This window comes from Rhineura floridana, chromosome 6 (assembly GCF_030035675.1).
Source record: "Rhineura floridana isolate rRhiFlo1 chromosome 6, rRhiFlo1.hap2, whole genome shotgun sequence".
NCBI classification, from domain to species: Eukaryota; Metazoa; Chordata; class Lepidosauria; order Squamata; family Rhineuridae; genus Rhineura; species Rhineura floridana.
The window spans coordinates 6,742,731-6,769,763 of NC_084485.1; the positions used below are offsets into that span (position 1 = coordinate 6,742,731).

General features: G+C 46.4%; 1 protein-coding gene across 1 annotated transcript in view; it reads left to right on the forward strand.

Moving 5' to 3' along the window:
• The window catches only part of RSPO4 (R-spondin 4), a 56,504-nt gene extending 45,104 nt beyond the window's left edge, over positions 1-11,400 (forward strand). The window contains exons 3-5 of the mRNA XM_061630206.1: positions 3,389-3,532; positions 5,261-5,461; positions 8,887-11,400. Of these exons, the coding sequence (XP_061486190.1) occupies positions 3,389-3,532; positions 5,261-5,461; positions 8,887-8,969 (428 nt within the window). The 3' untranslated portion in view covers positions 8,970-11,400. The remainder of the gene's footprint in view (positions 1-3,388; positions 3,533-5,260; positions 5,462-8,886) is intronic.
• Positions 11,401-27,033: the final 15,633 nt, after the last annotated feature.

The window sequence follows — 27,033 nt, forward strand, 5'->3', positions numbered from 1 at the left end:
GGACGAGGGAGGTTTTATTATATACCGATCTGGCATTTAATAACAGCAACTGGAGATCTGAGAGATGGCTGATAGGACTACCAACGACCTTGCGGGTGTGGGAAGGACCGGAACAAGGCACAGCCACAACATGTCTGGACCGCGTTCCCCTTACCTGGCACGTCCTTCTCACAGCGCCATACCTTCCTTTGCCCGTCACTACGGCAATTGGGGCCCCCTCAAGTCTCCCCGCCTGATGGATAAAACTCTCTCTGAAGCACATACTACAACTAAAATATACAACAATTAAACGTATAAAAACAGCTATATATACAGCCATATATACAGCATATAAACAAACATACATTCATATAATCAGGCACCCATTCATCTCAAATTGCATCAACACACCAACAAAAAGTAAAAAAAAGAAAAAGAAAGGAGCAGCACAGCAGCAGCAGCAGCCTCTCCTTCCCTTGGGGCGATGCTTTCTTTCTCCTGCAGGGCCTGGGTCTCCCAGGCCACCTCAGCCAGCCGGCTTATGTATCCCTCCAAAGAGGGACAGGTGGTAAGAATCAGTCCTGGCTGGCTGGGTACCTGGGGCCTGGTCCTGCCAGGCAGAAGTCCCTCTGGGAAGGGTGGTGGAGGTGGTGGTCCCGCAGCAGCAGCAGCACAGCAGCAGCAGCCTCTCCTTCCCTTGGGGCGATGCTTTCTTTCTCCTGCAGGGCCTGGGTCTCCCAGGCCACCTCAGCCAGCCGGCTTATGTATCCCTCCAAAGAGGGACAGGTGGTAAGAATCAGTCCTGGCTGGCTGGGTACCTGGGGCCTGGTCCTGCCAGGCAGAAGTCCCTCTGGGAAGGATGGTGGGGGTGGTGGTCCCGCAGCAGCAGCAGCACAGCAGCAGCAGCCTCTCCTTCCCTTGGGGCGATGCTTTCTTTCTCCTGCAGGGCCTGGGTCTCCCAGGCCACCTCAGCCAGCCGGCTTATGTATCCCTCCAAAGAGGGACAGGTGGTAAGAATCAGTCCTGGCTGGCTGGGTACCTGGGGCCTGGTCCTGCCAGGCAGAAGTCCCTCTGGGAAGGGTGGTGGAGGTGGTGGTCCCGCAGCAGCAGCAGCACAGCAGCAGCAGCCTCTCCTTCCCTTGGGGCGATGCTTTCTTTCTCTTGCAGGGCCTGGGTCTCCCAGGCCACCTCAGCCAGCCGGCTTATGTATCCCTCGAAAGAGGGACAGATGGTAAGAATCAGTCCTGGCTGGCTGGGTACCTGGGGCCTGGTCCTGCCAGGCAGAAGTCCCTCTGGGAAGGGTGGTGGGGGTGGTGGTCCCGCAGCAGCAGCAGCACAGCAGCAGCAGCCTCTCCTTCCCTTGGGGCGATGCTTTCTTTCTCCTGCAGGGCCTGGGTTTGCAATAGCACGCTAAATCAAGGCAGAAACAGCCAGCAGCAGCAGAAAACATATCATCAGCTTTTTTGTGGTCATGGGAAACAGATGAAAAACAAATTAACAGAGAACACCAAGTGAACAAATACTAATAAGGTCAAACTCTCTCTGTACTTCATAATAGACACATGCACCCAAGAACTGTTTATTTCAAGAAAGTGGAATAATTTAATAATCAAGAGCTGGTGCACACAATAAGAATCAGCTGCTGTACTGTGGCTTTTGCTTGCAAAGACTGTAGGTGAAGGACTCAAGGCTGGCTCCAAAGGGTGGCCAGGTGGGGCCCTGGCTGAGGGCCTCTGGGGCTACAGGGGCCCCTGAAGGGTCCCTCCACTCCCCTTCCACAAATTGCAGCAGGATCGCTGCCACGGATCGCAGGGGGGGAGCTTTGGAGCCCACGCCATTCCCTCAACCTACCTTTCTTGGCTGTGTTTTACGGCTCCACGCATAGCGCATACAGGGCTGCCTTTAACCAGGATGGCGGCCGAGGTTTCCCTAAGGGGCTGAAGCCTCTGCCACCATCTTGGTTGATGGCATGCATGCATGCTATGTGCGCGCATCCCTGCCATCAACCAAGATGGCAGCAGAGGCTTCAGCCCCTTAGCGAAACCTCGGCCACCATCTTGGTTAAGGGTAGCCCTGTGTGCGCAGCTGCAAAACACAGCTGAGAAAGGGAGGTTGAGTGAGGAAATGGCGGAGGCTCCGAAGCTCCACCCTGTGATCCATGTCAGTGATCCTGCCGCAAATCATGGAAAGGGTGCACTGGGGCCTGGGGCAGGCTGGAGCCCAAGGGTCCCAGCATGCCTGGGGCTGGCCCTGGATGGACTTAAACACTTGAGTGCTTCCACATATTAAACCCCATATAAAACTGGCACATCAGGGAGAAAACCATATATTTATTACCACTGGCGATCTTGAATGCAGTCCAGCAAATGCTGTGCACCCCATCCATGCTCTGATGGTGCATTCAGGAATTTAGATGTTTAGTAAGGCTGTGCAGTGAACCCTCCATCTACCCCATTGCACTGATCTGCATCCCCTGGATCAGGATGACTCAGCTTGTGGCAACCCGGGGACCATCCGCCCCACCCTGCATCCAGGCCCGGATCAATTTGGGGGCAGGCCTAATGTTTAAGGAGGGTTTTGTAAACCCTACTTAAAGATACGGTCCGGAGGAGGTGAGGAGGAGGAGATGGTGCTCCTCTTTCGGCTGACCTCTCCTTCCTGCCTGGCCTCTTGTTCTTCCCACCCGACGACCTGACCCCCGAGGCAGCACCGTGCAAGAAGGACGCTTCTGCTTACCAGCTGGTAAGGGCCAGATTCCATCCTGCATGGTGCAGCTCCCTCCTTCCCTGCACTGCTCCCAAAGGGGTTGGACTTGATGGCCTTATAGGCCCCTTCCAACTCTACTATTGGGGCTGATGGGAGTTGTAGTTCAAAAAAGTAACTTTTCCAAGCTCTTATGATTCTATCCCTACCTTCTCCCGAGGTAACGCAGCTGCCTGCTGCTGACGTAGGTGGCTCTCTTTTTGCCGTTTCTTCTCCTTTCTCCCTGAGGCCTGCGTCTCCTTCCTGCCTGCCTGATGCACCATTCCCTGAGACCCCCCGATCATTCTGGGCCACCCGACCCAACCCATGGCAATCCAGGGCTGTCTCAACCTGTCTCGGTCGATGCTTGGATCCCCCCAAATTGGCCCAATTTGGTTTGGGCCTCAGCCTAAATGTTTAGACCACCCCTGTCTCTGTGACTAGAGGCGGGCAGCAGATGTTGAAAAAATAGCGGGCAGTTCATTCAGCTGGTTGTGAATTCAACATGACACCAAAGGCAAGCCCATCGGGAAGGTTCAAGGCTGACATTTTTGAGAAGAGCTGGAGAGGAGCTCCGTTATGCTAGAAAATGGGTTGGTGTCATTTAGGGGGGTGAAATTACAAACTGGGATTGACCCCCCTCTTTGTTCTCTTTTGTTCTGTGCAGAGTGCAGGTCACCCAGCTGTGAGAGCTGCTTCAGCAAAGACTTCTGCATGAAATGCAAAGAGCATTTCTACCTGCACAAAGGCAAATGCTTCAGCTCGTGCCCCCTGGACACTGTGGCTCAGCACAGTACCCGGGAATGCCAAGGTAAGCTCCGCAGGGAGGCTTTGCCTACTAATTGCTACTTAATTTAAAGGCTCAGTCGGCTGCATGCTGCATCCCGACTTGTACACTTAAGCGGCTTATTATAATAGAAAGTTTATAACGTAAATGTGCTCCAAGACCCAAACATGAGATTTGCAGCAGGTAAGCTGAAGATCCAATCAGTGAGAAATGGCTGAACATGATCAAGAACAGCCACACCTGTGACCTGCTTGTTGGTGGTCTCTTGTTCAGTACAAAAGCCAGAGTAGCCACAAAGAGCCACGTGCAACCAACACCTGTGCCTACTGGAAGCACAAGTCACTGGAGCCTCCTTCGGTTGTTGTCACCAGAACCCGTGTGGGGCCACACATGCTAGCTCCGCCCACAATGCATGCTTGCTCTGCCCTGACCTTCTTGAGTTTTTGCAGAAAGACCAGGGTGAAGCCAGCCTGCAGGAGGACAGTGGGGTGAGGCTACCTTGCACGGCCCCACTCCTCTCTACATGCAATGGAAACTGGTGGCCCTCTGATGTCCGTGGGGCAGTGAATCCACTCCGGGTTTTACTCTGAACTTTCAAGGTACACCTTGGACAGGAGCGGATTCACTGCCCCATGGAGATCAGGGTGCCAGCAGTCTCCATTGTTCTTATGGGTCCAGGCAGCAATGCTTGAAAAGGGTTTGTGTTGTCCCTTCTGTTAGGGGACAACACAGTTCAGTGGTAGAGCACCCAGAGCGTGTGCAGAAAGCCCTGGCTCAGTCCCTGGTATCTCCAGGTAAAGGCTCTTGTAGAAGACGATGGGAGAGGTCTTTTCCTGCTGGAGATCCTGGGGCACTGCTGCCAGTCAGCGTAGATGAGGGATGGGGAACCTCAGGCCCTCCAGGCCCCTTTGTCTGGACCTTGGACTCTTCCCAAGCCACACCCTCTCTCCAGGCCACACCCCCTCTCCCTGGCCACACCCCTCACAAGTGTCCTGGTCACCCTCCTTGAGTGTTTTTGCCTGGCTAGAATGTGTCCTTGAGCTCTGATCATGCTTCTTGCACGCCTTGATGGAGGATAGAGAGAGGGGTGAGTGTAGAAATCAGCCTCCTGTGTAAAGGTAAACCCCCCCCCTACATTTGTTGCTCCGCCCACTTTTGTCTCTGGTCCCGCCCACCACTGGCATGTGGCCTCCGGAAGGTAGCCTAGAAGAGAAGGTGGCCCCTGGGCTGAAAAAGGGCTCCCCACCCCAGAGCAGGCCATGCTGGGCTTAGATGGACAAATGGCAGCTCAGCCTATGGCGGCTTCCTGCTTTCCTGCATTCTGATTGTGTGCTTTTCTCAAGTGTGTACTCATCCGGGGACTCGGGGAGTTGTAGACCCTTTACTTTTTTGGGAGCAGGGTCCCTCTGTCTCCAGCATCCTACGAGCTAATCATCATGAAAGGGGAGCTTGTTAGCCACTGAGAAGAGTCTTCTAACATGCTTCTTTGTCCTTTCCTGCTGCTTGGAGCCAATCAGAGTGAAAGAAGGTGGCTCAGCCACTGAGAAGACTCTCTTCAGTAGCTAACACTCTCCACTTTCATGCTTATTGGCTCCTAGGGATGGCTGTTGTTGTGGGAGAAGGGAGTTAACAAGGATCCCATTCTCAACCCAGCAGGAAAAATGAAAGGATGGGAGGGGGCGTGGCTGTGACTATCATGAAGGGGGCCCGCACTTCTGAATTGGCCACTACCCTACTGTTTTTTTCTTGCAGTCTCATCCCTGTCAGAAAAGTGTGAGATGGGTCCTTGGGGCAACTGGAGTCCCTGCACCAACCAAGGCCGGACGTGCGGCTCCAAGTGGGGCTCGACAACCCGGGTCCGTGAGGTCTTCCGGAGCAGCAGAGATGATGTGGCGATGTGCCCCACGCTCTCCGAGTTCAGGAAGTGCCGCCTGAGGAAGCGCTGCCCGGGAGGTGAGGCACAGTGGGAGGGGGGAGAATGTTCTTGAATCCCAAACCTCACTTTTAAAGCAGGCAGTGATGTGGAGGGTTTGGGGCAATGCGTCCTTCATCTCCTGGAACATGCTGCACACCTAACATGCCTGCAATGACAACCCCATCATATCACAGGAAAACAGGAGCACAAGACCTTATACCGAATCAGACCAGTGGTCTATCTAGCTCCGTGTTGTCTGCACTGACCGGCAGCAGCTCTCCAGGATTTCAGACAGGGGCATTCCCAGCCCTGTGTCACACATAATGAAGTAATTCAGTTTGACACTAGCCATATACTTACCAGATTTGCCGCCCTGGGCTCCTGCTGGGAGGAAGGGCGGGATATAAATCAAATAATAAATAAATAAATAAATAAATAAAAGATAATGAGAATGACATTTAATTCATTCTGGGGGTTGAACCTGGGACCTTCTGCATGCAAGGCAGATGCCCTGCCACTGAGCTACAGCCCTTCCCCTTACTTCGGTCACCCCCCGTCAGGAGATAGGTAGAAAAGGCCAGGTTTGAGCTGGAAAAGTTTGTATTGGTTTGAATTATAACCCAACCATTCATCCATTTCATTGGTCCCAGGGTGGGTAACACGGTCATACAATTGTTATACTGTAATGTAATATATAATTGGCCATAGTACATCAGGACCCTCGAAGACCGATTGATTACTGTGTAATGTGCTTTATGGGGGGCTACCCTTGAGGTCGACCTGGAAGCTGCAGCTAGTTCAGAATGTGGTAGCCAAGCTTCTCACTGAAGCAGTCAGCATGCAATACCGTCCTGCCTCCCTGGGCATCATCATCATCTTCTACCAACTTCGGTTGGTGGCCCAACTACGTCCCTATCTGGACAGGAATAACCTGGCTTCAGTTGTCCATGCTCTGGTAACCTCTAAATTAGATTATTGCAATGCACTCTACGTGGGGCTGCCTGTGAAGATGGTTTGGAAACTGCAGCTTGTGCAAAATGCAGCAGCCAGATTGGTAACAGGGACCAGACGGTTCCAACATATAAAACTGATTCTGGCCCGCTTGCACTGGCTGCCTTTATGTTTCCGAGCTCGATTCAAGGTGCTGGTATCGACCTATAAAGCCTTACACGTCTTGGGACCACAATACCTGATGGAATGCCTTTCCCGATACGAACCCACCCGTACACTACGCTCAACATCCAAGGCCCTCCTCCGGGTGCCTACTCCGAGGCAAGCTCAGAGAATGGCAACAAGGGAGAGGGCCTTCTAAGTGGTGGCCACCAAATTATGGAATGATCTCCCTGACGAGGTGTGCCTGGCGCCAACACTGTTATCTTTTCGACCCCAGGTCAAGACTTTCCCCTTCTCCCAGGCATTTTAGCATGTGTTCTATATTGTTTTAAATTTTTAAATTGTGTTTTAAATTGTTTTTAAAAGATGTATTTTAAATTGTATTTGTTTTTAGTTATTGTAAACCGCCCAGAGAGCTTCGGCTATGGGGTGGTATACAAGTTTAATAAATAAATAAATAAATTATTATTATTATTATTAATGATAATGATACAGTTGCTGAAAAAACTGCACTGACTGCCAGTATGCTTCTGGGCCAGGTTTAAGGTTTTGCTGGTGGTGTATAAAGTCCTAAACAACGTCACTCTAGCCGTATGCTGTTTTAGGGACAATGTGATTCATGTGTTCCTTCCTGTTTTCCTGTTTTCATTCCCTTTCTTTTTTTTCTGTCCCCTCCCACATTCTCTTTCCCCCAAAACTCTTTACACTCCTTCCACATCGCCCTTTGAAAAATTTTTGTTTCATGGATTAAATGTCATTCTAATTATCTTTGCTCTTTATATGACTCCGATAAGTATATGGGTTGTGTTAAATTGAGTAACTTTATTACATGCAACATTTTCTTGTGATGATTGGCTTGGGGGAGAAATTCAGTTCAGTTCACATTTAAAGGCGACCCTTCCTAAACAGAAGCATGGCCATCCTTCAAAACCTCCAGATTTTGAAATGCAGTTCAACACTCAAAAAATGTCCAGAAAAATGCATAGAGTAAAGTGTGCATAAAATGCATATATTTGTGAGAATAATGTTTTACATGCATTGTATTATGGAAAATTACTTTGCGCATATATATATATATATATATATATATGGCAATATTGCTTACAAAAATGTACATATTAGGAGAAATTCACACTAAAATGCTGAAGAATTTCCATGAGTTTTTTTAAAGTGCAAAGTGATTAACTGAACTTAAAACTGGAAAAACCATAAACTGAGAGAAGCCAACTTTGATGGATTCTCCCATCCCTAAGCATGACTGAGCCTTGATGTCTGAACTATTGAAGATGTGTTACTGGGTTCACACCCCCATTCCCCCATACTTCATTTTAAATATCCTTTCAAGTCTTAAAATATACACCATGCTGGTATTTTTTACATTGAGTGGTACTGAAATCATTAAAAAAGGCACTATAAAACAATGCAATAGTATTTAAATAAGGCAAGCGTCCCACCAAATACAGCGAGTGACAGAAGTGTAATAATTTTGCAGCAGACTGCAGATGTGAGTTGGTGAGGCTGGGGGGTGGGGCAGGAAGGTTAAGCTATTTCTCCCCACCCCACAGTTCCTCCACTCCAACTGGCAGGATGCTACCAGGCTGATTTGGATTTATTTTAATTTTTTTTAAGTGGGGAGGGGAGTGAAGGGTGTGTGGTACATATACCTCCTTGTGATGTCTAGCTTAGCCCTCGGGGGCCATTGCTTCAGAGGAGCAGAGCACACGCTTGGCATGTAGAAGGTCCCCAGTTCAATCCTTGGCATCTCAAGTTAAAAGGATCACAGGTGTCCGTGCTGGGAAAGATGGCTTGAGGCGTCTTTTAATTCATGCTGGAGACGCGCTGTCATTCAAGATAGACCACATGGGTCTGGTCTAGATTAGAGTCAAGCAAGATTCCCCCCCTCCTCCATTTTTGTATCAACATTTGCATTTTTTTTCTTGATATGCATTTTTTTGAGTTACTAGTATATATATACCATGTTGTAGTGCAAGCCCCCACCATGCAGTGCAATATGGGATACTTTTCAAACAGGCATGCAAAACAGGTGAAAATTGGGAGTTGTTTTCCTGTTTCTTCATCCCTGGACAAGATAGCACCATCCTTGCAGGTACAGACATCCAACTAGGCAAAAGCTTTGGGATAACCATTTCAAGTGGGCTAATAAAATGACAGTAGAAAACAGAAGGGGTTTATTACTACCTCTACATCTACATCTGAAATGAACCGTTTTAGGCAGCCCAGGAGTAATATTTTACATTCTAGTGGAAATGAGTATCCAAAGGGCTTTTGTTCTTGCCTAGGACATGGAACAAACCCCTGTACTAAACTTTATTCTGGTTTTGACTTTTAGAGAAGAATGAAAACAAAAGGAAAGAGAAAAGGGACAAGAAGCAACAGAAGAAGAAAAAGTTGGATTCTCTAATGATTACTTAATCAGCTTCAGAGCACGTGGAATGACAAGGAGAGGACAATACATGAGGCAGTCCAGCAGGGGGCATCCTAGTGGACAAAAAGACCTTTTCTCTCTGCCTCAGGAAGGTTCCTTCCTCAGTTATTTTGTGTGGTTATGTTTTCCATCCTTTCCATCCAGATCATCTTGCGCAATCCTTCTCGCCCTTCTTTCCAGAAAGAGAGGAAAGGGAGCATTTATGGCCTGTCAGATGTTTCCCCTTTAGAGAGTCTAATTTGCCACATCACTCACTCACTCACTCGCTCACTCACTCACTCGCTCACTCGCTCACTCACTCGCTCACTCGCTCACTCACTCGCTCACTCACTCGCTCACTCACTCACTCACTCTCTCTCTCTTACACACACACACACGCACCTCTTTTTCTACCCCCAGTTTGCTGGAACGCTCATGAGGTTGCACCAATAGAAGAGCATCGAAAGCCACGTCAGAAGCCATCCCATGGGTGTTGCTGACACTTCCCGCATGTCCTTTCTTGAAATGGAAAGACTCCCCAATGGGACTTATGGAAGAGCAGAGGAGAAGGATGTGACCAAAAGGCACAAAGACAGAAAAAGGGTGTCGCTCCGTGACAGCGCATCTGCTTTGAGTGTAGAAGGTCCCCGGTAGGGCTGGAAAAGGCCTCTCTGCCTGAAACCCTGGAGAGCTGCTGCCGGTCAGTGTAGACGATGCTGACCTAGATGGACCAGTGGTCTGACTCGGTGTGAGGTGGTTTCGTTTTGAGTTCCAGAGGCAGCGAGACAGCCTAACTCTGTTAGGGCCTGGGAAGGGTTAAAGCCTTGTAGGTCTACGGCCATCTCTTCGCCTGCACTGTGTATCTCCTTTCAGAGCAACACAGGAATGGCCACACACACGATGCTGCTGCCTGTGTACCACAGACTCATTCGTAGATGGATGGACAACCCCAATGGGCTGACTCACCTGTTTTTCCACATCCTTTGCCTGGAACCAGAACAGGCCACCCAACGGAACTGTTAGAGAGAAGTTGGCGGAGATCTCGCAGTCATCCATCATAGTTCTCATCCTAAGAAGATGATGGGAAGTCCTTAGAAGCATTTGCTGGGCAACCGTTTTATGCCTCTCTTCTCTCCGCCCCTCCCCAATTGGAAGACAGGAGCCTTCTTGCACAGCAGAGATGGCAAAGTGAATTGCTGGGAGTCTCTCTTGGGGCTGCTTTGGGCTCTGTCATCATCACCCAGGATGAGATGTGGATTGCTGCTGGCAATGCCCAGCAAGGCTGGGCAGCTGACGGGGCCCCACTGTTGTGTGAAGGGCCCAGCAAGCCAAGCTCTGGACCCCATTGGATCTCAAATTCACCCTCTGCACTGCTTTTCCTGCACACTTTCACTGGAGAGGGATCTTACAGCAGCCTGAACGCAACCTAACGTTGTGTCCAAGGGGTGGTCCATCCCCATTTGAAAAGGCACTGCTGGTATCTCTGCTTCTCCTTTCAGGAGACCATGGGGGGGTGCTGTGCATGAATATATCTTTCTCCATTTGTTCTTCCATTTGTTCTTTGGAGCTAAAAATGTGGCTGGTTTTACTGTTCCTCATGTATTAAAATGGCAGTTTCATCATTCATTTGCAAAAAAGAAAAAAAAACATTTGTTTTCACCACAACCTTTCTCTCTTTCCTACCGTATTTTTTTTCCAGTTTGGAGACCAGAGTTGATTTCATCTATTCTATCCTCCTGGCAATCCCCATTTGTTTCATTCAGGGACATTCTGAAGGAAAAATGGAAGCTGCTGTAAAGCGTCCCAGCACGATGCAACATCCGGGGGTGGGGAGTGTTCTGGGAAGATCAAATGGTACCAGCCTCTACAACCACTGGAGAAAACTGACTTTCCCTCCTGAATCAATTATGAATGGGTACATATGGGACACTGATTATAAATCTATTTGTGCCCATTCATACTGGTATGAAATGAATGGGCCCCATTTTGGTTCATTTCTTTTATCTGTTACAAAATGAAAGTAGGCCGGTACAGGGGTGGTTGGTGAAGTACTGGGGATCTGAGCAAGCTGAGGGTTATGTTCACCTAAGGTCACATCCACACCAGACATTTATTCCGCTTTAAACAGTCATGGCTTCCCCCAAAGAATCCTGGGAAGTGTAGTTTGTGAAGGGTGCAGAGAGTTGTTAGGAGATTGTTATTCCTCTCACAGAGCTACAATTCCCAGAATTCTGTGGGAAGAGGGGTTGACTCTGGCCATTGGAGCTCTGTCAGGAAAACAGGGGTCTCCTAATAACTTTCAGCACCCTTCACAAACTACATTTCCCAGGATTCTTTGGGGGAAAGCCATGACTGTCTAAAGTGGAATAAATGTCTGGTGTTCAACTAAGGGTTATGTTCAACTAAGGCCACATCCACACCATACATTTATTCCACTATTATTCCACTTGAAATAGTCATGGCACTCCCCAAAGAATCCTGGGAAGGTTTGTTTGTGAAGGGCGCTGAGAGCTGTTAGGAGACCCCTATTCCCCTCACAGATCTACCATTGCCAAACTGGTTTAACAGTCAGACCTTCCCAGAGATTTCTGGTGATTGTACCTCTGTGAGGGGAATAGGGGTCTCCTAACAGCTCTCAGCGCCCTTCACAAGCTAACCTTCCCAGGATTCCTTGGGGAGTGCCATGACTGTTTAAAACAAAATAATAGTTTAAAACAAAATAAATGTATGGTGTGGATGTGATCTAAGTCCTACTCAGAACTGATTCATTGAAATAAATGAACCTAAGTTAGTCGTGTCCCTTAATGTCAATGGTTTTACTCTGAGTAGGATTAGCATGGACTGGATCCAAGCTAGGTTAAGCTGAGGTTAAGAATGACTGAAATCAATGGAACAAGTTAGTCATGATGACATAAGTCTCATTGATTTCACTGGGGAGTAAGCACAACTAACTTAGGCTGCAATCCAATACACAGTTTTTGTTGTTGTTGTTATATGCCTTCAAGTCGATTACGACTTATGGTGACCTTATGAATCAGCGACCTCCAATAGCATCTGTCATGAACCACCCTGTTCAGATCTTGTAAGTTCAGGTCTGTGGCTTCCTTTAGGGAATCAATCCATCTCTTGTTTGGCCTTCCTCTTTTTCTACTCCCTTCCATTTTCCCCAGCATTATTGTCTTTTCTAGTGAATCAGGTCTTCTCATTATGTGTCCAAAGTATGATAACCTCAGTTTCATCATTTTATCTTCTAGTGATAGTTCTGGTTTAATTTGTTCTAACACCCAGTTATTTGTCTTTTTCACAGTCCCTGGTATACACAAAGCTCTCCTCCAGCACCACATTTCAAATGAGTTGATTTTTCTCTTATTCACTTTTTTCACTGTCCAACTTTCACATCCATACACATAGATCAGGAATACCATGGTCTGAATTATCCTGACTTGCTTATTTCTGAGTAGACATGTATTGGATTGCAGCCTTAGCCTGGATCCAGCCCACTGGATTTTACTTCTCTGAATCAACATGCAGAAAGGCAAGGAAGGGAAGATCACTTGGCAGACTGAGCTATAACACATGGATCTGACTGTGGCTCCTGAAATGTCCTGGGCCAGTTCCCAGGGGAGAGAAACAGCTTGTGCAGACATATCCTGAGAATTTCTCCTGTGAAAGGAGAGAAGCTGCATCTCTGACTACTACCTGCTAAAATGTTGCTGTAGTTATTCCAAATCACATCAGAGTAAAATTCTGGAGCGAGAGAGCAAAAAAGAGAGGATCTGTTAGTTCAGTTTTATAGTTCCAGAGCCATAACCCTTCTCATTCCAAAATCCTAGATTTGAAAATGAACCTGCTCCCCGGGAGTCCATATCCCAGGAAATATAGTGGGCCCAATCCACTGGGAAGTTCTCCTGTATGAACAAATCCTATTGAAATGATTTTCCACGAGGTTTGAGCAGGAGGGACTTCCTGGTGAGCGTCCCATTGATTCTACCGAAAAAGCAAAGGTAGGTCTGTGGGTCCATAAGGGGAGGAAAGGGGGAGGGAGCAACCTTCAGAATCCACAGTTGGGCAATACTTTATTGGAACCAAGCAAAATGGCACAAAAGTGGAACACTTTACCCCTCACCGAGCTACAGTTCCCAGCACCCTTAGCAAATTACAGTTCCCAGGATTCTTGGGGGGAAGTCATGTGTTTTAAATGTATGGTGTGTGGGCCTAGTAGACAGTCTCTCTCTCCCACTTTGTGTAGCGTCTGATGAAGAGTTCTGGAGCTTGCCATACTTTTGTGACATTTTGCTTAGTCCTAATAAAGGCAATTGCTCAACTATAGCATTCTATAGGGTCCCCACACACACTATTAATTCTACAGTTACTTACTTTTGAGTAAACATGCACTGTAAGCCTACATGGGTACATTTCTTCAGCAAGATGCAGATTTCAGATAGGTTTCTGTGATTCTGGATGAAAGAATATGACATTTTATTGTTTCTATAAATGATAAATATATAAATATATATATAAAATAGAGAGAATTTATTTCTAGAATGTCAATGTATTTAAAATGCCTTTCATTCCTTTATTTTTTTTAAATGTATGTTTGACTTTTGTTTTTGCTTTTTAAATGATGCATTGTAAATAATAACCTGTATTGTAAATCTTGGCAAAATGTAGGCTGAAAAACAAACAAAATAGCACAGAAGACTGGCGTAAGCTTTGTCCTTTATTCATCTTAACAGAAAAGTTATCCAAGTAAAGGCATCATTTGCTCTCACACATTTTTTTAGCTACCACCTGGAGGCGCTACAGAGTAGAGGATGGCTGGTAGAGCTTTCCTGCTTGTATTTAATAGTATTTTGGCTGGCGAGCACAAGTGAAACACAAACGCAGCAAGTATTACAGTTTCCTATATTGCCTGCATCACATCAAAAAGCAGGGCAGCTGTCTGGTTTCTTTGCTATTCAATAAAGACCCTTTTTACAACACTTCTGATGGTGTGCATTGTATAACCTTGCCCACTTGGAGGGGCATTAAATCATGTATGGGGAACCTGTGGCCCTCCACAGCAGTGGTGGCCAGTGCCCATTGGAACTGGTGGGGTGGAAGGGAGTCCAACAGCAGGTGGCGCCAGAGCCCACGACAAGCAGAGCCTCCTCATTCTCCTTCTGTCCTTGTCCTCCTCACTGATGAGTTCTGCAAGGGCAACCCTGAGGCTAAGGAGGAAACTAATAGGCTCTGCTGCCCCATAGCCTGACTGTAAGAAGGCAGGCACATGTGGGGCTGGCTTGTGGACCACTGCTCCGGATACTGGGGGACGGCAACTCCATCATCCCTCGGGTTAGTCATGCTGGCTGGGGCCAGAGACAGAGAAGAGAATGGCGATTTGGTTGACTGTAGCTTTGAGGTGCAGGGGCCCCCTCTGGGCATCTGATCTGAGACAGCAATCTGCTGTTTTGTAGGAGTGCCTGTTTGCTTGCCTGTATATCTGTAAATAAAAAAATAAAGAGAGCCCTATAGCACAGTGGGGAGGAGAGCCTGGCTGGGAGTCCAGAGTCTGTGAGTTCAAATCCCCACTCGTGTCTCCTGGGTGTCAAGGGCCAGCTAAAGATCAACCCCACAGCGAGTGCAGCTGTGGCAAGCTGCGTAGTCCCAAGGAGCCCAGTTGCCCCCCAGCTGGCAGTTGCGGACAAGGAAGGGGCTGCCTTGTGCAGCTGTGGCAAGCTGAGCAGGCCCTGGCCAGCTGGGGAGGACTAGCCTCAGAGGAAGGCAATGGTAAACCCCCTCTGAATACCACTTACCATGAAATCCCTATTCATAGGGTCGCCATAAGGCGGGATCGACTTGAAGGCAGCCCATTTCCATTTCCATTTCGCTAGATCAGACCAAAAGCCCATCTAGTCCTGCATCCTGTTCTCACAGTGGCCAGCCAGGGGAAGCCTGCAAGCAGAACCTGGGGGCAATAACCCCATTTGTGATCCCCAGCATGGTGCCTCTGACAACACAGGGAGAACAGAGCCACTCTGGCTGTCAGCCATCGATAGTCTTACCCTCCAGGAGTCTGGCCATCACTACACCTTGTGGGAGTGAATTCCATAGTTTAACTATGTGCTGTGTGAAGAGGAACATAGGAACATAGGAGGCTGCCTCATACTGAGTCAGACCCAGTGGCCCACCTGGCTCAGTACTGTCTGCACTGACTGGCAGTGGCTCTCCAGGGTTTCAGGCAGAGACGCTTTCCCAGCCCTACCTGAAACTGCCATTTGGGGATTGCTCCTGGGACCTTCTGCATGGTAAACAGACGTTCTGCCCCTGAGCTATGGCCCTTCCCCATGCCTCCTTTTGCCTATCCTGTTTCTGGCTGCACTCCTACCCCGTGCGCTATTTGGCACCTAGTTGACCTCGGGGTTCAAGTGTAACACCAAGTAGATCTCACAAGCTTGAGAACCAGGAGTGGCTCACCCCTTGGGATGGAGCTGCAGCAACAGCTTCTCAACCGCGCCATCCCTGCCACGTCCCAGGAAGGTCAAAGCAGCAGCCAGTTTGGGGCTATGCGCTGCTGCCCCATAGGAACCCCATTTAAGCCTCTTGATTTCAGTCCGTTTTCCTCCCTGTATGCCTAACTTTTGCGCTGGGTTGTAGCATAGGTATTTCCGTTTGCACTGGGCCAGTTCCCATCCCAAATGCGGATCAGAGAGCAACATCTCAAAGGAGCAATCCGTCCAAACATGTAAACATAACAAGCTGGGATGTTTATTTGCCCAGCTGGCATGGCCCCAGTGAGCCTGAAAGAGGGAGAAGGAAGAGTCCCTCAAAGCTTCTCTTGCAACATCTCTGACAAGGACTGGAAATGGGGAGAGTCTCTTGCGTTGCTCCGATTAAGGCACGGAATATTCTCTTAAGGAGGGGAAACGTTATAGGACAAAAGCACTGAAATGATTGGTGCATATAGCTAAAACACACACACACGCACACAGAGCAATGCATAATCTTGGGTTTGATTAAGGAAGAGATGGCATGATTCAAGCCAAATTGTAACCCCTCGGCTGTACTGCAAGCGATACATGGGAAGTGTCCCCATCTAAGCACAAGAACATCAAAAGAGCCTGCTGGATCAGGCCAACGGCCCATCTAGTCCAGCATCCTGTTCTCACAGTGGCCAACCAGATGCCCATTGTGGGAAGCCCACAAGCAGGACCTGACCAGAAGAGCATTCTCCCTCCTTGTGGTTTCTAGCCACTGGAATTCAGCCTTCTCTTCCATGAATTTGTCTAACCCTTTGTTAAAGCCATCCAAGTTGGTCGCCATCGTTGTCTCCTGCGGGAGCAAATTCCTTAGTTTAACTCTGTGCTGTGTGAAGAAGTCCTTTCTTTCGTCTGTCCTGAACCTTCCAACATTCAGCTTCACTGAATGTCCCTGAGTTCTAGTGGTTGTTAAACTGATGTCGTTTTTGTAGGGTAGAGAGGTCCACAGTGCTAAGGTATGTACCTGTGAAAAGCTGAGACAACTGTCAGAATTAGCTTTGGTGCCATTTTAACTTAGGATGTGGGTTTTCGTGTGTGCAATGAACCCTAGCCAAACAGGCATAGTTGGAACCTTATGTACCATTACTGGGTGGGGGGAAAACACCTAGTGTATACTGGAGACGTCTGCACATTTTAAGGTTGCCAACTTTTTTACTGGCCTTGCTCCTGTGTCTTTGACAGCAGCTTGACACACAGAAATCTACCAGCCTAAATATAGATAATGTTATGCGGAAAGTTTTGCTAGCTTAATTTCTTAATTTCAGGCCGTTTTTTATAGACACAGCAGCAGGGCCATTTTAAAAGTTGGCAACCTCAGCACAAAAGGAGAAGGAGGTGGGGAAGGTCTTACTAACTCAGGTAAGATGCTTTAGTTCACAGGCATGTATAAAATCCAAGGTTCAATTCCTCACGTTTCCAGTTAAAGGATCTCAAATGAAAGGACAGAGATGAGACCAAGCCTTTTCCAGGAACTCTGGAGCACAGGGATGTGCAAAGGCATTGATTTTCATTCCAACCTATGTTTGTCACATGCAGCACCGTTTTTGTTCCCTCGCAGTTCAGCTTCCAACAAAAAAAAAGTTATTCATCTTGCTGTTGGCTGTGGCAGGATTTTACATAATTAATTACTTTATGATTAATTATTCCACACCGTTCATCTCATCTCAAAGAAAACACAATACAGTTTGTGTATGTGTGTAGGAACAGCATCAGTTACGTATCAGTTGTGGACTGAAAACAACAACAGCAGATACCGACTGTATTCACTGGATTGATTTCCATTCCAGATACAGGAATAATCAGTGACCGTTGGCAACTTCCGCTCCAATTTCTGTTTCTGTTGGACTTCCTCTGCATCCCTACTGGAGGGCACCGTACATCTGGGCAGAAAATCCTTAGCCAAAGAGATCCTAATTTTCGTTCAGCCTACAAGGCCCCAAAGTTCAGACAACCACATGCGGTGGCTCTGTGTCTCCAGGCCAAACTAAAGTTGGCCAGAATCAGTTTGTCTGTGCCATACAAACTGATCACCAATTTGAATTCAGTTCTCCTGGATCCAAAGCCAACACTCTTTAGGCAGTAGACCAGCCTTTCCCAACCTTTGGGTCCCCAGATGTTGGTGGACTCCAACCCCCATCATTCCTGACCATTAGCCATGCTGGCTGGGGCTGATCGGAGCTGTAGTCCAGCAACATCTGGGGACACAAAGATTGGGAAAGGCTGCAGTAGACTACACCAAATGTCTTTAGAAGAAGCTGGAATTATTCAGCAATTACAAGCTGGTGGAGGCTGGTGGCTCCAATGCTGGGAACACCTTCAAAGTTCAGATTAAAACCTGGAGTGGATTCAATGCCCCACTGATACTGGAGCCACCAGCCTGCACTGCCAGAGACCATGTGAGGGGAGGAGTCTTGGAGATATCAGGTGAATCTTGAAAGAATCAGTTAGGAGAGGTACCTAGCATGGAGGCAGAACTCAAGAGTGATTTAGGGCTCCCAGCACACCCAGCTATATCTGGGGGCTCAGAGATGTAGCCTGATTGACAGTGGAGTGGAACTAACAGCAAATGCCATCATAGCTGAAATAATCTAGTCCTGGTCCTGAGATGTTCTTTCTTTTCCTGGAGACTCAGAAGAAGAAGAAAAGGTCCTGAAGGTTCAGGTCAAAACCCTGAGATTTGACAAACCCCATCCTGCTGCAATATTTCCGCCACGAAGCCAGGAGGTGAAATGTCTTGAGAAGATGGGATCAAATTTTGGCCTGGCTCTAGCGAGTCCCAGGGGCCCTCAGAAAAGGCTACGGGAAAATATAAACAGACATCGACGCAAGCATAAATGCTCCACTGATTTTCTTCTGGTATACTTAACCTCATAGTACAAAGTGGAAGACACTTTGACCATCCTCCTCTACCTCCCGCAAATCAGAACAATCAGGGACTCCAAAGGCCAACAGACAAAAGCATGAGACCGGCCAGCTTCACAGCCCAAAATCTTGATTGCATTCAAGTTAGAGCTGAAATGGATTTGATCCTCAACTTCTTAAAATTCTCCTTTGTGAATCTGGATGCTGAATATTCTCCAGACACAAATATGTTGTCCATATATTGAACAAATATTTGACACCAAGTGATATTTGATTTTAATAATGATATTGATAGTTGACATGTAACAGAGAGCACTGAGTATTTGATGGCATTGGTTGCTGATATACAATAGCATGCCACTGTGATTTTCAAATTTTCTACCTTCAGGGAATACATGAAATAGTTCAGAAAAGAAATAAAAGAGGGAGAAACAAAGAATGAGAATATGACAGCAATTAAAGACCCACCCTGCAGGAAACAGCAACTTCCAGGGGTCTTGAAACCTTGCACAGGAAGCAAACATGGGAACAGAACCTCCAAAGAGGAAGCTACTAATTAAAGTTGCAGAGGACCTTTGCTGAACTGGGATTACTTCTAAGAAAATATTATAATCATTACAATCATAGTCCTGGGAATTAAGTGTTGTATTAAGTGCCATACAGAAACAAGCTGTTTTTATTCTGTTTTCAACTAACTTCAGAACAACAGTGCTAAAGGGCTCTAGTGTGGAAGGAACTGGTCATCTCACAATCAGGCACATCACGACAGTGGTGGCTAGTGGCTCCATGTCAGTAGGGCAGTGGAATCCACTCCGGGCTTTCTGAGTTTTCAAGGAGCTGTCCCAGGTACTGAAGCCTTAATGTAATGCTGCCTTACCCCCTCTCCTTCCCAGTAAGCATCAGCAACTCAGCTGTTGGGGGGTCAGGTGAGTGCTGCTTCCCACCCACATGCATGCACACACCCACACCCACACTGTCTGCTACTGACAAGAGCCCCCGAAGAAAGACTGATTTTACATCTTAACCTCATAATGCAAATGGGCCCAGGGTTTGAGAGAGACAGTCACTTTCTTATAGGTATACTGAGAATTCATAGATGATGGCAATGATACATTTGTAGACTGACTTCCTTATAAAATGCGCACATGGTGAGCCCTGTCCCATAAATCAGCTGCATTGTATTCCTGTTCCATGTGAGCTGTGTGACAACTAAACCATCCCGACCCCCCATTTCAGCTCTGCCCTGTTAGTTCTGTCCTATTATTAGACCCATAAGTATGTTGGGGGGAGAAAGGATCTATATTTCTTTGAGCAGACACTTTGGTTCACAAAGAGTCATAATGAGGGAGAAATTCACTTCAGTTTGCATTGTAATGCACGTGTCTCTAATTGGCAGCTCCTGAAATAATAAGTGAACAAAACACAGCTATCTTTCTAAATTCTCACTTTAACAGATTTTGCAATGCAGTTCTCCCAGTTCAGCCCATTTGCAATGCAGAACTTTCAAAATAACTAAATAGATTGCAAACTGACATGGCACTGTGGAGAACTGAATTTAAAATTGGGAAAACGAGAAACTGAATTTGACAGATTTGTCCATCCCTACAAAGCAGCCGTGACTTGTATCTTCCGTATTGAAACTGAAAGCAAAGGATGTTGCTCTCACCTTAAAGCAGGGACAAGGAACCTGGGGCCCTCCAGGTGATGTCGGACACAGTAGTGTAGTGGCCAATTCAGAAGTGCAGGGTCCTTCATGATAGTCACACCACACCCCCTCAGAGCCACTCCCCCTTCTAAGATTATACAATCAAATGAGCTTTCAGTCTCTTACTTTGTTTGACGTACTTTCCCTTAGTGATGCATTGCAACCATCATTGCAGATCTATATGTGTTGCCTTTCAGCTACGTCTACTATTTTCTGTAAACGTACATGGGCGTATGTACTGAGATGCTGCAAAGTAAGGAACTTACTAAGTCCTTCCTGAGTACTGAGTCTCCTCAGTGGCTAACTCGCTGAGGAAAGGACAGTGGAGATGGAGGGACCCTGCTCCCCAAAACATAAAGGGTCTAAGTCTCCCTGGGACCCTGGGTGACTACACCCCTGGATGGACATGTATTTCCTGTGATGTGGCTGATGGGAGCACAAGCCCAACGACATCTAGAGGACCACAGGTTCCACAGCTCTGCCTTACGGCATAGTGTAAGACTGGACACATTTATTTATTTATTTATTGCATTTGTATATTGCCCCATAGCCAAAGTTCTCTGGGTGGTTTACAACAATTAAAAACATTAAAAATAAATATACAAATATACAAATTTAAAAACACATATTTACAAACAATTTAAAAACGCATGCTAAAATGCCTGGGAGAAGAGGCAAGTCTTGACCTGGCACTGAAAGGATGACAGTGTTGGCGCCAGGCGCACCTCGTCATACACAACATTCCATAATTTGGGGGCCACCATTGAGAAGGCCCTCTCCCTTGTTGCCATCCTCTGAGCTTCCCTCAGAGTAGGCACCCGGAGGAGGGCCTTGGATGTTGAGCGTAGAGTACGGGTGGGTTCGTGTTGGGAGAGGTGTTCCATCAGGTATTGTGGTCCCAAGCTGTGTAATCATTTACAGTGATTAGTAGGCCTTAATGAAAAGGAAAACTCTCAGTAGAGTTGAGCTCATGGTTTCTATGAGAATGGACACCTGTGTTGTTAGATCCCAATGAAAAAGTGAAACTACACAGAAAGTTACAATTATATGTCAGGGTGATAATCAAATACACAGAGCTGATATTTTTTAATTGACTACAAATGATGAAGTTAAATTGACAGTTAATTGAGATGGAAGAATAATACACGAGGAACAGATAGATATAAATATAGAATTTTGAATAAAGGTATTTTATTTTCAGATCTTCCATTTTCAAGCTTTTATATACTATCTGCTTGTTTTATAGGCAGGGAGGTGGCATTCTAAAGTCTTTCATGCTAAGACCCCCAGCTGGGACTGGAGCTGGTGGGAGGTGTAGCCCCACATTTGGAGGTTGGAGAAGGCTGTTCTAAGTAGACCTTTGAACAGGATTTTTAGCTCTTATTAGAGCTAGTTTTTTCCCTGGGTCTTCTGACTATTTAGGTGTTAAGTGTGGAAAATGTTCTTGTGCACAATCCTTCCAGTTAAAACAATTCACTAATCCCAGAGATGGAAAGGATTTTGTTGTAAGAGATTTTGCAACCAATGAAAAACTGATTAAGATTGTTTAATATTATGTCAATTTAGTTAATTACATCAACTGAGTTGACTAACATAGAAGGAACAGAGAACCTGCTTTTCATGACCCTCTTCAGATTCCAGGCCTGGTCACTAAGCCCAGTGCATGATTAATGACACCCACAGTGCTCTGTGCCAGGTCAGCTTGTTTTCAAGCACATCCCCAGGGAGGTTGAAGAGGCCCTTGTTAAAACAGTAAGTTGCCAACCACAACACAGCATGCCACAAAGAGAGCACAAGAGAATCAGAGTCCTCTCAGTCCAGGGGGCACCACACTGTTCCTTTCCCTGTTACATTTTTCTCAAGAAAACTTCCACGTCCACAGCATACATTTAAAGCACATTTAACACCTTATAAAGCCCATGGCTTTCCCCAAAGAATCCTGGGAACAGTAGGGCGTTAAGGATGCTGGGACTTGCAGCCCTGTGAAGGGTAAACGGCAGTTCCCAAAGAATCCTGCGAACTGTAGTCATGTAAATGTGTGCAAAATGTACTTGAAGTGTATGGTGTGGATGGGAGCAACCTGTTTATTGAACTTTGATCCGAATTTCCTTGCACAAAGCTTATGTGGAGGTTAAAGTATTGAGTATTCATCTGAGAACATGAGAGGCAAGAGCTCCTTAAGGGATGATTTTACTTATAAAGATTTGAAAGCAAGTATTATGCTCCATAAAAGGTCCAACAAACAGGCAACACAATCCCCTACAAAGCTCATCAGAGCACGCTACAAATGAAAGATTGGTTTCCAGGAGCACGTTTTAAAGCCAGTTCCTTGCCCACAGCTATAGATTTAAAACAGCTGTCTGTCACAGAGAGTTAAGTCTGGAAGTTTCCATTCCAGATGTTCCATTGCATCCTCAGTCTCCATAGTTTGTCTTTTATACCTTCTCATGACCAAACGGAGATAATTCACACTCAAGGAATTTACTCAGACAGCATTTTCAACAAGTGAAACAATACACTGGTTCATTTTCAGGTTGTAACTCTAGGTCTAGCTTTTCCCCCTCCACATTTCTACCTTGACTATAATATTAATCTGTTTGAACTTTAAAAGCAATCCTTTCTCTCTCTCTCTCTGTTGCTCTTGTAATTGCTGTTAATTAGCTAGCATCTTTACTGATTGCCTCTTATTTAGGCCACTGGTTTAGTTCAGGGGTGGGGGTGGGGGTGGGCCTTTTCAACCAACATTTCCTCATGGGAAACCTCCAGGTGTTGCATGCCAGTGGATGGGGGACAGAGGCAAAAAGTGGGCAGATCAATGGAGACTGTATGCTTTAATCTGGATTCCTGCACTGAGCAGGGGGTTGGACTCGATGGCCTTGTAGGCCCCTTCCAACCCTACAATTCTATGATTCTGTGATTCTCTGTTGGAAATGCAACAGCAAGGGTCATTCAGTTTTGTAATTAAGAGTTAATTACGTTAACTAGCTAACAGGGGGATGGGTGGAAGTGTTGCTTAGCAATCAGATACAACATGCTGTTTGCCAAGGCAGCATGTGCTCTGATTGGCTGTGTAGTTCTGAGGGAGTTTTCCTGCTGCATGTTTCATTGAATGTCTCTCTGCTATGTATAAGCCCTGAACTGAATGACAAAACCTCTCCGTTCCTTTCTTCTCTAACTATACACTGATTTGCTCAGTGAGCATTCTTTGTAGCAGCCCCTAAGTTGTGGAATTCCCTCCCCACAGAGGTGCATCTGTACAGTTTGACACACCTCTTTACTTAGCCTTTCACCAAGGGTGCAGTTAACTAGGGTCACAGGGAGTCTTAGACCTTTTACTTTTTTGGGAGCAGGATCCCAGCAGGGTCCCTATGTCTCCAGTATCCTGTGAGCCAATTAGCATGAAAGGGTAGTGTGTTAGCCATGTGACAATAGTCTTCTAACATACTTCCTTGCCCTTTCCTGCTGATTGGAGCCAATCAAAGGAAGGTGAGTCAGCCACTGAGGAGACTCTTCTCAATAGCTAACACTCTCCCCTTTCTTACATATTGGCTCTTACAGAAGTCTGTTGTTGTGGAAGAAGACACTAACAAGGATCTCATTCTCAACTCAGCAGCAAAAAGGGGGAGAGGACATGGCTGTTACCAACATGAAGAGACCCTGAACTTCTGAATTTGCTGCTACACTACTGCCTTTTTCCCCTTTTTAATAAAAGTGAAGTAAATTTGCTGGCTTTGTAGCCCCTCTTGAGTGGATGATCCCTGCCAAATTATACACAAATAGGACCAGGGGACATGCTTTCATGTTGGACATGTTTACATTTTAATTTATTTCAAAAAGTAACTATAACTTTTTATATTTTTTGGAAGAATTGGATGAAATTTGCAGCCTGGTAGGCCCTTCTGAGAGAAAGGATCCTGCCAGTATCCTTCAGAAGGATCCTGCAGTCGTTCTCCCACAAGAGCAACTTGGACAGTTTGGTTAAAAAAGGGTTCACTTAACCTTCTCTAATGTTTTATGTGATATTTGTATGAAATACACTCAGGGCCGGCTCCAGGCATGCCGGGTCCCTTGGGCACCAGCCTGCCCCAGGCCCCAGCACTCCCCTTCTGCGATTCGCTGCAGGATTGGTACCACGGATCGCATGGCAGGAGATCCCAAGCCGCCCACCATTCCCCTGCTCTGCTTACCTTTCTCTCTGCTGTTTTTTGTGGCGCTTAAGTTTGTCATCAATCAAGATGGCGGCTGGGGTTTCCCTAAGGGGCTGAAGCCTCTGCCACCATCTTGGTTGATGGCACTCATGCCTCTGTCCTCCATTCAGACAAGTAAAAAGCATTGTCAGATTTCAAGGACGCATTTCAGCAAAAAAACCTCAAGGAGGTGCAAAGCAGGACTGAGAAGTAGGGTTACCATATCTCCGGTTTTCACCTGGAGACTCCAGGTTTTTTTGGGTAGTCTCCGGGTGAGTCACCTTAATCTCCGGAGACTTAGTTTTCATTTTAAAAAATAACAAGTTTCTAGGTGATCTGGTTCAAATGATATAAACCAAAATGTCAGCCCCCCTCCCGCAACTTCTGTTAATACCCACTGCTCTAATCCCTGCCCTTTCAGGTTTTTAGCCAATAAGTGAAGTCAGGGTTGTGATTGATAAGATTTGTTGACCCCCTAGGTAATACCTAAACCCCATTTCAAGTTCTGAGAACAGTTTCCTTTTCCTGTTTGTCTCACATCAGGAATTCAGTAAACATATAGCTTTCAGCAGCATAAAGAGTACTTTCTCTGTACAGGATTGGGACTTGCTTCTGAGTAAACATGCATAGGATTGCACAACAGAAGATCACAGCAGGATCTTGGTAGGCATAAAAGTGTACATGCAGAGTTTTTTAAATTACTTGCAAAAATGGCATATCATATATTTTATCTTTCAATTAATTTTTGAACCAAAGTTTCTAAAAGTGTACATGCTGCAGTGTTGTACTTTTCTAATTAAGGAGTCAAACAAGTTTTCATTTTACTGGAGTGTTGAAGAGGGCAGTTTATTTCTCATTCATAACCTGTTTTGAAAACCTTCCCAATATGAAGCTTTTCTAGGAGTAAAGCTGTCGTGCTAATCCCACATACCTGGGAGCTAGGAGTGGTGTGGCCTGGGGAAAGGGTTTGTGGCTGGGGAGGAGATGTGGTATGGAGGGAGTCCCAAGGGCCAGATAGGGAGGCTGGGGGCCACATTTGGTCCTTGGTTCTGAAGTTCCCCACCCCTCATTAGAGGAGCAATAAGACAGGAGTCAACCATGCAGCTCTTTCCCACAAGCAAGTGGCAATAAGCCCTCCTTTAAAAGAGAAGAAAAGAGAGACGTAAATTTGCTTTCCGTTCCTGGCTGCAAAGGACAGAGGAAAATCCCATCCTCCTATCCCAAAACAGAGAGCTACCTTCAATTCATCTTTCCATCATAACAATGAGTACACCTAAGAGGAAATTCTTCACATGCACGACAATACACCTAAACATTCCAAATGACTGCTGCTTATGGGGAGCATTGCACTCTGTTGATCTGTTGAAAGGCAAGCCAATTTCATCTTGTTGTCCCTGGTGACTTCTTATGATGCGATCAATACTTCCTCTGCTAAATCGTAATACCTGTTGTAGTTGTTTTACTATTCTGTACACCGCTTAGAGATCTTTTTATATATTAAGCGGTATAGAAATAGTCTAAATAAATAAATAAATAAAATATTGCCACTCACAAAACTTCCCACGGTGCTCAGGTAATGTCAGAACAGGCTCTAAATCAGCCTTTTTCAAGCAGTGTTCCTCCAGATATTGTTGGACCACAACTCCCATCAGCCTCAGCCAGCATTGCCAATGGTCAGGAAAGATGGGAGTTGTGGTCCCACAACATCTGGAGGCACACTGGTAGGGAAAGGCTGCTCTAAATGTTGGTCCTGTCCTGATTTTGCTTCGAAGGCGTCAGAATGCAGTACTGGGTCCAGACTCACAAGTCCTCTTAAGGGTTCCTTATTCTCCTTAGCTTGAGGGAGAATTTCCCTTGATGTGAGAAATAGTTTCATGCAGGCCCTGACTCATTTCCCTGGGATATTGTAGACAAAAGAGAAAGAACATGGAAAGCCTTACTGGAACCTCCTAAATGCCATTCATCTGAACCCAGCAAGGTCACAGCTGGTACTGATCAAGGAGGGGTTTGTTACTAAGAAATGCTCTTCACTTCAGAGGCTCGCTCTCTACGTTGCCTCGTAGGATGGGGCCTGGGTACCTGCCAAAAAGCCACTGACTGCCTAAAAGAGAGAAAGCAGCAGATGTGGAGGTTATGGTGTGCATAAGAAGCACCTGCATCAATGCAGAAATTGCTCAGAGAAGGCAGTGGAAGGGAGGGAGGGGAGAGAAATTTGATTCAGTTTGCATTTAAAGGCAAACTTACCTAATCCACACTTTCCAAAGCAACATGGGAACCAAAAGACAGCCATCCTGCAAAGTCTGCCTGTCTCTAAAGTTTTGCAGTGCAGTTCTCTGGACAAACAACGTTTACAAAAATGCACCTACTGGAGTAAAGTGAGCACAGAAGTGCATGTATTAGTGAAAATGCATGATATTAGGGGAAATTTCTTTGCAAAAATGTGTACATCAGGCAAAACGGCATACCAAGATGTGTAGGAGAAATTCACACTAACATTCTGATGAATTTTCAGGAGGACTTTATTTAATTAAAATGTGGAAATGTCGAGAACAGAATGTGGAGAGATAAGAAAGTGAGAGAAACGGAAAACGACCGATTTGCCCACCCCTCGTGAAAGAACGGAGGCTAGTTCAGCCCTAACAGTGAAAGGCTATAGCACAGGGAGAGCATCCATTCTGCGTGCAGAAGGTCCCAGGGTCAGTCCCCAATATTGCTAAGAAAGACTGGGAAGTTCCTCTTGTCTCCCTCCCTGATAGGTTTTCACTGAGCTCTAAAGACCTGGCTTTTCAGGCAGGCCTAC